This window comes from Rhinopithecus roxellana, chromosome 12 (assembly GCF_007565055.1).
Source record: "Rhinopithecus roxellana isolate Shanxi Qingling chromosome 12, ASM756505v1, whole genome shotgun sequence".
NCBI classification, from domain to species: domain Eukaryota; kingdom Metazoa; phylum Chordata; class Mammalia; order Primates; family Cercopithecidae; genus Rhinopithecus; species Rhinopithecus roxellana.
This window is the reverse complement of record NC_044560.1, coordinates 112,199,253-112,211,768: the sequence shown is the minus strand read 5'-3', so window position 1 is coordinate 112,211,768 and position 12,516 is coordinate 112,199,253. Positions and strand designations below refer to the sequence as shown.

At 57.0% G+C, this 12,516-nt stretch overlaps 1 protein-coding gene across 2 annotated transcripts; it reads left to right on the top strand.

Annotated features, from left to right (window-relative positions):
• The first annotated feature begins 1,042 nt into the window (after positions 1 to 1,042).
• On the top strand, positions 1,043 to 11,342 carry SCN1B (sodium voltage-gated channel beta subunit 1). 2 transcript variants are annotated; one of them, XM_030913135.1, is made up of 6 exons: positions 1,043 to 1,442; positions 3,116 to 3,282; positions 4,105 to 4,345; positions 10,023 to 10,164; positions 10,529 to 10,600; positions 10,691 to 11,342. In XM_030913135.1, exons 1-5 carry the CDS (start codon positions 1,403 to 1,405, stop codon positions 10,593 to 10,595), a joined length of 657 nt encoding a protein of 218 aa, XP_030768995.1. In that variant the 5' UTR covers positions 1,043 to 1,402; the 3' UTR covers positions 10,596 to 10,600; positions 10,691 to 11,342. The 2 variants fall into 2 exon arrangements, with proteins under 2 accessions (XP_030768995.1, XP_030768996.1); XM_030913136.1 differs by lacking the exon at positions 1,043 to 1,442 and adding an exon at positions 1,852 to 2,369.
• The last annotated feature ends 1,174 nt before the right edge of the window (positions 11,343 to 12,516 follow it).

Genomic DNA, 12,516 nt, shown 5'->3' with positions numbered 1-12,516 from the left:
TCTACTAAAAAATAAAAAAAGTAGCCAGGCATGATGGTGCGCGCCTGTACTCCCAGCTGCTCCGTAGGTTGCGGCCGGAGAATCTCTTGAACCCGGGAGGCAGAGGTTGCAGTGAGCCGAGATCACCCCACTATACTTCATCCTGGGCGACAGAGCCAGACCCTAAGAAGAAAAAAAAAACAAAAAACATAATGTCAGGTAGTGAGGCTGCTGTGAAAAACACTCAACAAGAGTAAAGGAGGTCAAGTTAGGAGCGGGGGAGGCAGTTTGCCCTGAAGGGACACGGAAGATCTAACGAAGGTGACACTGGAGCCATGGAGGCGGAAGGAGAGTGGTGGGGCAGCGGGGAGAGCAGGAGTAGAGGGGAGGGCAGGGGCCAAGGTCCCGAGGCAGGAATGGGTTCCCTGTGTTGGGAACAGCAGGAGGGCCTGAACAGCCAGAGTGGAGTGGGAGGAAAGAGGGGTAGAAGGTGACATCAGGGACATAAAGGGGTGCAGGGGATCATGAAGGGGTCATCGTCCTGAAACAGCACCTCCAGATCCCCGGGGCTGCTTCTCCCCAGGGTTCCCCGCCTGCTTGGGTGAGGTCTGGATTGTAGCTGTAGTCCTAGCCTGATGGCCCCCACCCTCCTCTAATGCCTATTTGGGGTCCCTGCACAGTGACCCCCAGGCCGAGATATCAGGGCTCTGAGGGGAGATCACTTGGAGGTTCGCTTCCTTGAACTCCTGAGGATGACCTCCACCATTTGAAATCGGAAACCCGGTCCCCAAACTGCGCTCCAAGTCCTCTTGTGACTCTGGGGGTGACCTTTCCAGACTCCCTGGGAAGGTGGGGGGGTGGTCCTCAGAGCCCCAGCGGAGTCGGAGACACCTGGACCATCCGCCGCGTTCCCAGAAGTCGCGGTCCCTGCGCCACCCGGAGAGGCCCGTGCAGCGGCCGCTTCCCGGGCCGCTGCGGCAAAGGCTGGGCGACCGCGCCCTCCCCTCGCGGTGATTCATCCCGCCCCCTCCCTCTCCTCCCTCCTCCCTCCCTAGGCCGCCGCCGCCGCTGCAGTGCGCAGGAGACCGCGGTCCGCGCCCGAGCGCGCCCGAGCCGAAGCGGGACCTGGGTCGGTGCACCTAGCGGATGTGCCCGGCTGTGCGCGCCAGCGCAGCAGCCCGAGCAGCGGCCGCCGCCCGCGCGGCGGGGATGCCCGGACGCCGGGCCCCGGGGCTGGGCCCCCGGCGGTAACCGGAGCGGGGGGGCCGCGCCCCCCCTCTTCCCCCCTCGCCGGTCCCAGAGCCGCAGCTGCTGCGCCCGCGCGCTCCCGGGGACATTCTAACCGCCGCCGGGTCCCGCCGCCTCTCGCCCGGCTATTAATACCGGCGGCCCGGGAGGGGGGCGCAGCACGCGCCGCGCAGCCATGGGGAGGCTGCTGGCTTTAGTGGTCGGTGCGGCACTGGGTGAGTGCGCAGGGGGCGCGCGCGGCCGGGGGCACCGCGGGGTCGCTGGTGGGGCGGCGGGAGTGGCGCTCGGGACTCGGGGCAGCCGCGCGAGAGCCGCCCCCGGCCCAACCCTGGGCCGCGCCAAGTCAGCTTCAGAAGTTGTGCGCGCGGGAGCCCGGCTTGGGGAGGGCGGTGGAGGTGCAGGTGGGCTCCAGCGGGCGGGGGCCGGGCTGGCACAGCCTCGCGGCTGCAGGCGCCCAGCCGGGGGCGAGAAAACGCGGAGTCAGCTGCTCCCGGAGCCCCGCAGGCTGCAATGTGACACCCACAGCCGCGGGAGGGGGGTGGGGGGAAGGCGGCGCCCGGAGACTGGGACGGGAAAGACGGAGGGACAGGGAGAGATGGAGACGGGAGGAAGGGGGCGAGAGACAGAGAAGGAGTCAGAGAGCACCTGAGTGGTGTGCTGGGAGGCTGGGGACGTGGGGGTCAAGGGGGAGACGGAGACAGAGAGAGGGGTATTGGAGACAGAGAGAGAGAAAGAAAAAGAAAGAGTTAAGAGACTGTGCGCGATGGAGAAAGGGAAACTTGAGAGAGGCAGGAGGAGATGGAGAGAAGAGAGAGGGAGATGGGGGTGCCCGTGAACACCGGGAGAGAATCTGGCATGGAGTTTTAAAAGGGATAGACGTGGAAAGGTGGAAAGGGATTAGGAGAGGTCTCCTTCTGAGCCCAGAGAGTGGACACAAAGTGGAGGGACCTTCAGAGAGACCCCTGAGAGAGACAAAGATGGGAGGGACTGAGACAGAGGCCCTCCGGGAGTCTGAAAGGGACCGCAGCAGGGGCGGATGGATGAGAAGTCCTGAGGATCAGGAGACAAGGACAGCACAGGGCTGCAGCAGAAGAGACACAGCGTTAGCTACAGAGTGCTGGGAGGCAAGAAGGAAGTGCCAGGTAAGAGAGTGAAGGAATTCTAAGACTGGAATTCCGTGGGGTGCAAAGGCCCTGGGGCAGGAGAGAGCTCAGGAAAGCTTTGAGTAGTGGATGGGGTTGGGGTGGGAAGAGCTCTAGAGGCGAGGACCCTGGGGAAGAGGGAATGATGGAAGCAGGAGAGGCTGGGGAGGGGATGGCTCACACAGGGGCTTGTGGGGCTGGGAAGAGGGGCTGAGTGTGGATCAGCCCCAGTTCCAGTGCCCACCTCCCCACAATCCCCCACCCCCAGACCTTCTTTTCTCCCAACCCATTTCTCCTGGAGCTAGCTGGTTTTGCAGTTTAATGGTGAAAGCGACTGCCACCTTGAACTTCTAACTTAGCTGGAAGTGTCATTGTACCACCTAGGTGCTTGGGTTCCTCCAGCAAGGGACTTTGTGAGGAAGGGGCACTCGGGTAGCAAAAAGTCTGAGTTACTGGCAACGTTGACAGTCCCTATGGGGCCTCCCATGTACAAGGCCCTACCTAATGTGTGAAAATGGGCCCAGCCAATGCTGGAAGCAGAGGACCATTTCTTTCAAGAGAGAGGGAAACTGAGACTCAGAGACGAATGACTTGCTGAGGTCACACAGTTGAGTGACAGGGCTTAGCCTGGCATCCAGTCCTGTCTGCTGGTAATCATTGAGGGGGGAACAGATGGTTTGTGAGGGGTCTGGCATTGCTTAGGGCAATGGGTGCCTCTGCCTGACCTGAGCCTGCTGTCCCCACAGTGTCCTCAGCCTGGGGGGGCTGCGTGGAGGTGGACTCGGAGACCGAGGCCGTGTATGGGATGACCTTCAAAATTCTTTGCATCTCCTGCAAGCGCCGCAGCGAGACCACCGCTGAGACCTTCACCGAGTGGACCTTCCGCCAGAAGGGCACTGAGGAGTTTGTCAAGGTGTGCGGGTGCCGGGCACGGGTGTGGGATGGCGGGAATCCGCGTGTGGGAGGCAGTGGGGCTGGATCTCAGGGAGGGGGCTTGTTTGTTTGTTTTAATAATATGCTGTGATTGCTGACCTGGATTCAGATTCTGGCTCTGCCAATGGCCAGCTGGTGACCTTGGCCAAATCAGTGAGCCTCTCTCAAAGTCAGTTTCCTCCTCGGTAAAGATGGGGTGGCAGTGGTCTCTAGCCCATAGGTTTGCGTGAGGACCGAATGCATTGACGCACCTGGCACATGGTTGGCATGAAATAAATGTCAATGGACTTATTTGGCACCAGCAAACAATGTCTCGGATAGCCATTACGGAGGGAAGACAGAACTTTTTTCTTTTTTTTTTAACCTCCTTTGAAATACGTGTGTATTTTGCATTACACATGGGAGAGGGAACCATAAACTTCTATGACGTGCTGGAGAATTGGGGTCTCCAGCTGCTGGGATCAGACTGCCCTGTCCCTCCTGGAGGAGTGTGTCTGGTGGCTGGGAAAGAACTGCAGAGAATGTTGGCCTAGAGGCCAGATGGGGCTTGAGAGGATGACTGAGGAACGTGTGTGTGCACATGTGCATCTCGGCTGGAGGCAAAAGCGGGGTCTGGATGACTCCAGGTGTGATCCTAGCCCCCGCCCCCCACCCCTGTGCCCTCTCTGCCTGAGGTCAAGGCGTCTGAGCCCATCTGTGTACCATCTGTGTCTGTGGGTGTCACGGCAGGGGATAGAATCAGGGTCAGGTAAAGGAAGAGAGGCCCAGGCAGTGACACCTTCTCCTCCCTGGCTACCCCTAGATCTTGCGCTATGAGAATGAGGTGTTGCAGCTGGAGGAGGACGAGCGCTTTGAGGGCCGCGTGGTGTGGAACGGCAGCCGGGGCACCAAGGACCTGCAGGATCTGTCTATCTTCATCACCAACGTCACCTACAACCACTCGGGCGACTACGAGTGCCACGTCTACCGCCTGCTCTTCTTTGAAAACTACGAGCACAACACCAGCGTCGTCAAGAAGATCCACATTGAGGTAGTGGACAAAGGTGAGTCGGGTGCTGCCTGCCCCTTTGCCGTCACCCACTGGTAAGCCAGATGGAAGGACAGATGGCAGGTAGCGGACAGGACAGGCTGGCTCTGTGCCTGGCCAGCCATCCGCCCACAGCAGCGGGCTGGGGGAAGAGGGGAGCAGCCTCTCCCACCCACTCCAGTTCTGGCCTCTGTTTCCCTCCAGCCCAGGTCAAAGCATGTGTCTCTCGCACAGATGCGTCTCTCACACAGATGCTCCGGGTACAGAACCCAGCTCTGTCACCTGTGCCGCATGACCTCTGGCAGGTGCCTTCTGTCTCTGAGCCAAAGCGTTGTCCTGGGCTCGCCCAGGATAATAATCCGATATGTTTCTCGGGGTGTGGTTTGAACCATTCTTCCATCACGAGGGTCATGAGGATTGAGCAATTGCAGGCACATGCCCGGCTTCCAGCAGAGCCTTGCACGTGGTGGTGAGGGTGGTGGTTCTTACTGTTTGAGTAACTCAGCCCTGCTGCCCTCTGTCGTGATGAGACGAGAGCGTGCCACCTAGAGCAGAGTTCCGCACACCCCTCTGCACTCCTGCCACAGGGGAGCCGCGCTGGCCTGCAGAGTCTCACTCAACACCTCTCACCTCTGATGCGGGCCCAGGGGTCCTTTCTAAAACTCTCAGGTGAGGCAGTGTGGGGCCACAGGTGTGGGGCCCACCCTCTGAGCAGCAAGGATCGACAGCGCTTTCGGATGTCTCATCATTTTGCCTCAGCCACCCTGGACCCCTTGTCTGAGGGAGGTCCACCCCTTCTCTGAACCATCTTCTGCTCAGCATCAATTGCAATTGTCAGTGCCCTGTGGCCACTGGCTTAGAGTTGGGGAGATAGCCCAGGTTTGAACCAGCTACAAGTCGTGGCAAGAAGGTCTCTCGGGGCCACGGCACGCACATCCTCACGGGCAACATGCACTGCCCGTCTTTTCCGTGAGATGGATGCTGGCCTCAGTGCCTTACAAGGAGTTCCTTAGTGAATCCTCTCCCCACCCTCGGGGTAGGGGCTCTTCCTATCCCCATTTTACAGATGAGAAAACCACGGCTCAGGGAGGGAAAGTCATGTGGCCAAAGTCATGTGATTGAGAGCTGGACTTGAACCCAGAGGAGCTTGGGTGACTGTGTTTCTGTTCTTGGAATGATTCACTGTACTCTGTGATCAGCCAGAGCCTGTGGGTTTCTTTTTATAATTAGCATTTTTACGTTTATTGTCAAAGTGGTGTAGCCGAATGCAATTCAGCAGGCGTGTCTGAGCCACTCAGGTGTTCGTCACGACGCTGGGGGGTGGGGTCACCCGCAGACGTGGACAATGGAGCCCCGCCTGCAGAGTTGCTGTGACAAAGACTCCCCCGGTACTGGGGCTTTACAAAACCTGTTATTGCTCTTGCAAATCTGTAGAGGTGAGATGGGAGAGAGTGGGAGGCCCCAGGGCACTGTTCAGCCACCTAGGTTCTTTCCATCTTGTTGTTTGGCAGTTGGCCAGGGTGTTGTGTCCTCTGTACACCATGACCCAGTAGAGCGTCTCTCTTTTTTTTTTTAATTTAAATTTTTATTTTTTGATACAGAGTTTTGCTCTTGTTGCCCAGGCTAGAGTGCAATGGCGTGATCTTGGCTCACTGCAACCTCTACCTCCCGGGTTCATGTGATTCTCCTGCTTCGGCCTCCCAAGTAGCTGGGATTACAGGCATGCGCCACCACGCCCAGCTAATTTTTGTATTTTTAGTAGATATGGGGTTTCCCCACATTGGCCAGGCTGGTCTCAAACTCCTGACCTTAGGTGATGATCCACCTGCCTTGGCCTCCCAAATTGCTGGGATTACAGGCATGAGCCACTGCACCCGGCCTGAGCCTCTCTTTTTTAGAATTGTCCGCTGTTATCACACTACATCCCAGAGCCCGTATTTTTACCAGCATTTACCGTTGTATGCAGTTCCTTATGTTGGCCCTGCAGTTTGTTTTCTGCACTATCCACCCAGTTGTAGTGTTTTTTACCCACCATATGTAGTATTGCCTTTTAAACATTTACCCACTATGGCCGGGCGCGGTGGCTCAAGCCTGTAATCCCAGCACTTTGGGAGGCCGAGACGGGCGGATCACAAGGTCAGGAGATCGAGACCATCCTGGCTAACACGGTGAAACCCTGTCTCTACTAAAAATGCAAAAAAATTAGCCGGGCGTGGCGGCGAGCACTTGTAGTCCCAGCTGCTTGGGAGGCTGAGGCAGGAGAATGGCGTAAACCCGGGAGGCGGAGCTTGCAGTGAGCTGAGATCCAGCCACTGCACTCCAGCCTGGGCGACAGAGCGAGACTCCGCCTCAAAAAAAAAAATAAATAAAAAATAAACATTTACCCACTATATTATAGTATTTTATATTACCCACTATAGTATATTTTATATTACACAATATATTATACTATCACAATATTGCCAAACAGCAGTTTTTTGTTTTTTGTTAAAGAGAGACCAAGTCTCGCTCTGTTGCCCAGGCTGGGATACTGTGGCATAATCATACCCCACTGCAGCCTCAAACTCCCCAAATCCAGCGATCCTCCTGCTTGAGCCTCCCAAGTAGCTGGGACTACAGGTGTGAGTCACTATGCCCAGCTATATATATATATCTTTTTTTTGTAGAGACTGGATCTTGCTATGTTGCCCAGGATGATCTTGAACTCCTGGCCTCAAACAGTCTTCCCTCCTTAGCTGCCGTAAGTGCTGGGATTACAGGAGTGAGCCTCCACACCTGGCCTGCAGTATTTTTATTATAATCCATCATGCTAGAGTATTTTTAACATTCCCCACCATGGTGGGTATTTTTATTATCCACCATGCTATGCTATAGTATTTTAAAAATCAATCCTATTGTAGCATTTAAAAATATTCCATTCTATACTATACTGTATTCATCATCACCCCTGATACTACAGTATTTTAACATGACTCACTGTGCTACTGTATTTTTTCATTACCCACAATACCACAATATTACTGTATTTGTTAGCACTGCCTGCCATTCCTTATTATTATTATTTTTGTGATGGAGACTCGCTCTGTCACCCAGGCAGGCTGGAGTGCAGTGGCACAATCTCGGCTGACCGCACCTTCCGGGCTCAAGCGATTCTCCTGCCTTAGCCTCCCAAGTAGGTGGGATTACAGGTGCACTCCACCAAGCCCAGCTAATTTTTGTACTTGTAGTAGAGACAGGGTTTTAGCATGTTGGCCAGGCTGGTCTCGAACTCCTGACCTCAGGTGATCACCCACCTCAGCCTCCCAAAGTGCTGTGATTACAGGTGTAAGCTACCGTGCCTGGCCCATTATTATTATTATCATTATTATTATTATTATTATTATTTTGAGTCAGAGTCTCACTCTGTAGCCTAGGCTGGAGTGCAGTGGCACGATCTTGGCTCATTGCAGCCTGCACCTCCCGGGTTCAAGCGATTCTCCTGCCTCAGCCTCCGAAGTAGCTGGGATTACAGGTGCATGCCACCATGCCTGGCTAATTCTTTTTTAGTTTTAGTACAGATGGGGTTTCGCTATGTAGACCAGACTGGTCTTGAACTCCTGGCCTCCATTGATTCACCCACCTTGGCCTCCCAAAATGCTGGGATGACACATGTGAGCCACCACACTGACCTTTCTATTATTTTTATCCACCATCTCGCTGCAGTTTCAGTATTGCCCATCAACCTATATTGCCTCCTGGTAATGACCCCTGAGGAACGAGCCATGTCATTTCCATAGGAGGAGGTGACGGGTCATGGTGGTGAGAACTTCACTGACCTGGAAGAGGTGGAGAAGATGCTGGGAAGCTGCTGGGGGCTGCCCACCGGTGGTAGGAGCAGGCAGATGAGGACCCATGGGGACAGTAATCCTATTTTGGATCCACACAACATGAGTGGAAAATGCCTTGAGGCGCAGCAGCGTCTGAGGCGGGTGAGAAATCCGGCCTGCAGAGCCGCGGCTGGCCTTCAGATCTGCGGGCTGCCTGTGAGATGCCATGTTACCTAAACCCATTTGGGCACTGAGTTCCAGGAATGGGGGCAAGAATTCCGATGATGGGGCTTTATCCGGTGTGCATCCAGCCACTGTGGGCAGCCAGGATGCGCTCATCCTTGAGGTTTTCCGAGGCATCAAGGAGATGGTTGGATAAAGAATTTAGCACAGAGCTTGACTGACAGCAGGTGCCCACTATATGAGATACACTAATAATGTCTGTGGAGGCCGGGTGCAGTTGCTCATGCCTGTCATCCCAGCACTTTGGTGGGAAGATTTCTTGAGGCCAGGAGTTCAAGACCAGCCTGAGCAACACAGCGAGACCTCATCTCTACCAAAAAAAAAAAAAGGAAAAAATTCACGGAGCCTGGTGGTGCACACTTGTAGTCCCCACTGCTCAGGAGGCTGAGGCAGGAGATTGCTTGAGCTCAGGAGTTCCAGGCTGCAGTGAGCTATGACTGCATCACTGTGCTCCAGCCTGGGCAATAGAGCAAGACCCTGTCTCTTATAAAAATAAAGAAGTCTGTTGAAAAGAATGAATGAAGGAAGGAAGGAAGGAATGATAAGGAAACCCTGTTCCAGCTCCTCCCACAGGGAAGCTGGGGCAGGGCAGGCAGGGGGAGCATCCAGCCCCGCTCCCTCCCTCACTCTGGCCCAGAAAGCACTGGTGCCATCTGCACAGGGTGGAGCCACAGAAAGTGCCCCACTCACAGCAGAGGGAGGCCATTTGAGGACAGCAGGGAAAATGGGATCTCAGCCATCCAGGAGGGGGCCAGAGATGTGGGATGGACACCTAGGAAATCCAGCCGAGGACACCAGAGTGGCTTTTGACTCTGGTCCCCTGGCTGAACGTGTTCCCTTTACAGTTTAAATTTAGGCTCAAGGAGAAGCTGGCAATTGGCAGAGCCAGTGCTGTAGAGAGGATGTAGGGTTTCCGGAAAATAGCCAGCACTTCAGCAGTGCTGACTATGTGCTCATCCAAGCATGTTACGGATGTTAACTCATTTCCTCTCCCAGCAACCCTGTGAGAGGGTCTGAGTATTCCCACCTCCATTTTACAGAGGCTCAGAGAGGTGCAGTCCTTTGCCCGAGGTCACACAGCTAGTAAGAGGCAGAGCTGGGATGTGAACCCTGGCAGTCTGGCCCCAGAGCCCTGGCTGTTAACCATTAGGCTTTACTGCCCCAGTTATAATAATGATAACATTCATAAAAGTGAACCTTCATTGAATGCTGTTTATAGATCAAGCACTATTCTAAGGATTTTAAAGCATATTTAATTCTCACAGCACTCTGATGAAGGAAGTATTAATTCTACAATTGAAGAAACAGAGGCCCAGAGACACTGAGTCACTTGCCCAAGGTCACACAGCTGGCCAGTGGCAGAGCCAGCCTTTGAACCTGAGCCTTCTGGTTGCAGAGCTACGGCTTTTAGGCACTGTGCTGAGGGCCTCCGGAATGACACAGATGTGCCCTCGAGTTACACAGGGAGGCAGGTTGAGGGTGACCCCCACCAGGCCCACCCAAGGCTGGGTATTAATAATCACAGTGCATACACCAGGCCCAGGGAGGTCAAGCCACTTGCCCAAGCTCACACAGCAAGCTCACAGCACACTCAGGCTGTCATGCAGTCTGGGCTACCCCCTTAACCCTGCCTGGCCCCTGCAGCCAACAGAGACATGGCATCCATCGTGTCTGAGATCATGATGTATGTGCTCATCGTCGTGTTGACCATATGGCTCGTGGCAGAGATGGTTTACTGCTACAAGAAGATCGCTGCCGCCACGGAGACTGCTGCACAAGAGAACGCGTGAGTGGGGTGGCTGCGAGGAGTGAGGGCACACAGGGCACCTTCGCACTTGCCAGAGAGGAACACCCAGAGCCGGGCGGGGAGGAGGCAGTGGAGCGGCCCAGGGCGCCATCTCAGTACTATCCAGAGGGGGGCGCGCCCTGTCAGACATGGGATGGGGGTGTCAGACCCAGTCCCTTCCTCCCTCAAACCCGGGAGCTCAGGCTCCCAGCCAGATTCCTCAAAGACCCTGAGGAGTCCACCCGTAGCCCCTCCTCTAAGGAGCCCTGTGTACTTGGGGTGGAGCCCGCTACCTTCCCCCATCCCCTGGGGGTTGGGTCGGTCTGATAATGGGGTCACTGTATACCTGGCCTTTCCCCCACAGCTCGGAATACCTGGCCATCACCTCCGAAAGCAAAGAGAACTGCACGGGCGTCCAGGTGGCCGAATAGCCCCGGTAAGGCGGATAGGCGGGCAGAGGAGAAGGGGATTGGGAGGGGCCGAAGTGCCCCAGGTCCCTAATTCCCCCTCTCTTGCTCCCCTTCAGGCCCTGGGCCCCGCCTCAAGGAAGAGCCAGCCCTAATGGGGACTCTCCAGGCACCGCCTGCGCCCAGCGTGGGGGTGGCCACTCCTGGGCCCTGGAAAGCCTGAGTCCTGCCGACGGAGCCGCTGGGGTGGGAGGGGCAGGGGGATTGGCTCGCACCCCCGCCTTGGCCTCCTCCAGCTCCTGCCCCGCCGGCCGCGCACCGCCATGCATGATGGGTAAAGCAATACTGCCGCTGCCCCCACCCTGCTTCTGCTGCCTGTTTGGGGAGGGGGGCGGTGAGGTGGGGGCAGCGGCCCCGCACCCCTCCTCCTTGCTGATTTGCACACATTGGCCGCTTCAGACATGCACTTCTGGGGCCAGCCCCTCCCCGCCTCCTCCCTGCCCGGCGGCAGGGATCGCGATGATGGGCTGGAGCAGTCTGGGGCAGGGAGTTCTGGGACCCACTCCGACTCCCCTTCCCCGGCATCATTTCCTCTCCCGCTTCCTCCGGCTGGACCTGGGGTCCCCCCTCCCTGTAATGCACTCCTGTCCCGGCCCAACCTCGCCCTCTCTCACCAGCCTTGAACTGTGGCCACCTAGAAAGGGGCCCTTTCAGCCTCGTCTCTCTTTACAGAAGTAGTTTTGTTCATGAAATAAAGACTCTTGGACTTGATGCATAGTTTCGATTGTGAGCCCCGTCACCTTCCTCCCATTCCCGTCCCCGAATCCTAGAGCCCGCTTTCCAGGGACCCTACCTGAGGGCCCACAGGTGAAGACACTAATGTCTGATCTGTGTCGGGGTTGGGGGAGCCATTCGCTCAGCGGAGACCATGAGGGGTGAGGGAGAGTAGAACGGAGCCAGGAAGCGAGGAGGTGCCGTGGAGGGAAGAGAATCGAGGCTGATGCTGGGGTGCTGGGGTGGCATGGGGTGTGCAGTGTGCCCAGCAGTGTGGGTCTCTGGAGAGGTGGGCGCTGGGGAGAAGGAGAGGGAAGGAGAGACAGGTATGGATGGAAAAGCAGAGGAAGCCAGGCTAAACCAGCGTTTTCCAATGAGGGGCCCTGGGCTGAGTGGAGGAAATGGGTGCGGTGGAGATGGGTTTGGCTGGGCACAGCGGGCACGTGTGGGTAAGCGGGTGGGGCCGGTTGTGCGGGAGGCCTATCTGGAGCAAGCAGCCGAGGCTGACTGTATCCGGCGTGTGGTTGAGCACGGGCAGGTGTCTGGCAGTGACCCTGCGCGTCTGGTGTTTACCTGGCCCTGGGTCTGACGTGGACCGCGCCTGGCTGCTGGCGGGACAGTGTGTTATCTGCCTGCGGACGCTTCCGGCCACTTGGCCTGGGCCTCTGCCCTTAGCGCTGTGTTTTCCGGGCCAAGCCCCCCATCCCCCCCATCTAGTGCTAGGACTTTCTGGCTCCAGAGGTCACTGCGGCCGGGCGGAGGCTGCCAAAGCAAACCAGCCCCGTGACTTGTAGGAAGGCAGCGGGGGAGGGGCCGAGGGAGGATGAGCAGGGCAGGCGGGAGAGGCTGGGGCTGGGGTCGGGGCCCAGGAATTGAGCAGGGAAGTAAGCAGAGGTGGAGCAAGTGGCGGGCGCAGCCTGGATCTGGGGCTGGAGAGTGCAGACAGGCCCGGGGGGGAAGGGGTCACCGGGTGGGGATGGAGTGGGCTTAGGGCAACTGGGGCCCTCCATCTGATCTCTTCTGGTCACACTCCCACCCCTCAGCATGCACTTTCTCCCTAAACCCCCAGTCGCCAGCCAGGCCTTTCCCTGTTCCCACCCCCCCCCCGCAGACAGGCACACCTGGGTCCCCCTGGAGGTCCAAGGCGAGCCCCATACCTGGGCCCACCTGA

Excerpts from the sequence above, each read along its gene's own strand:
- SCN1B (XM_030913135.1), top strand. The coding sequence starts at position 1,403 with ATGGGGAGGCTGCTGGCTTTAGTGGTCGGTGCGGCACTGG. Across the intron at positions 1,443-3,115 it reads AGTGGTCGGTGCGGCACTGG|TGTCCTCAGCCTGGGGGGGC; the intron begins GTGAGTGCGCAG and ends CTGTCCCCACAG. Across the intron at positions 4,346-10,022 it reads CATTGAGGTAGTGGACAAAG|CCAACAGAGACATGGCATCC; the intron begins GTGAGTCGGGTG and ends TGGCCCCTGCAG.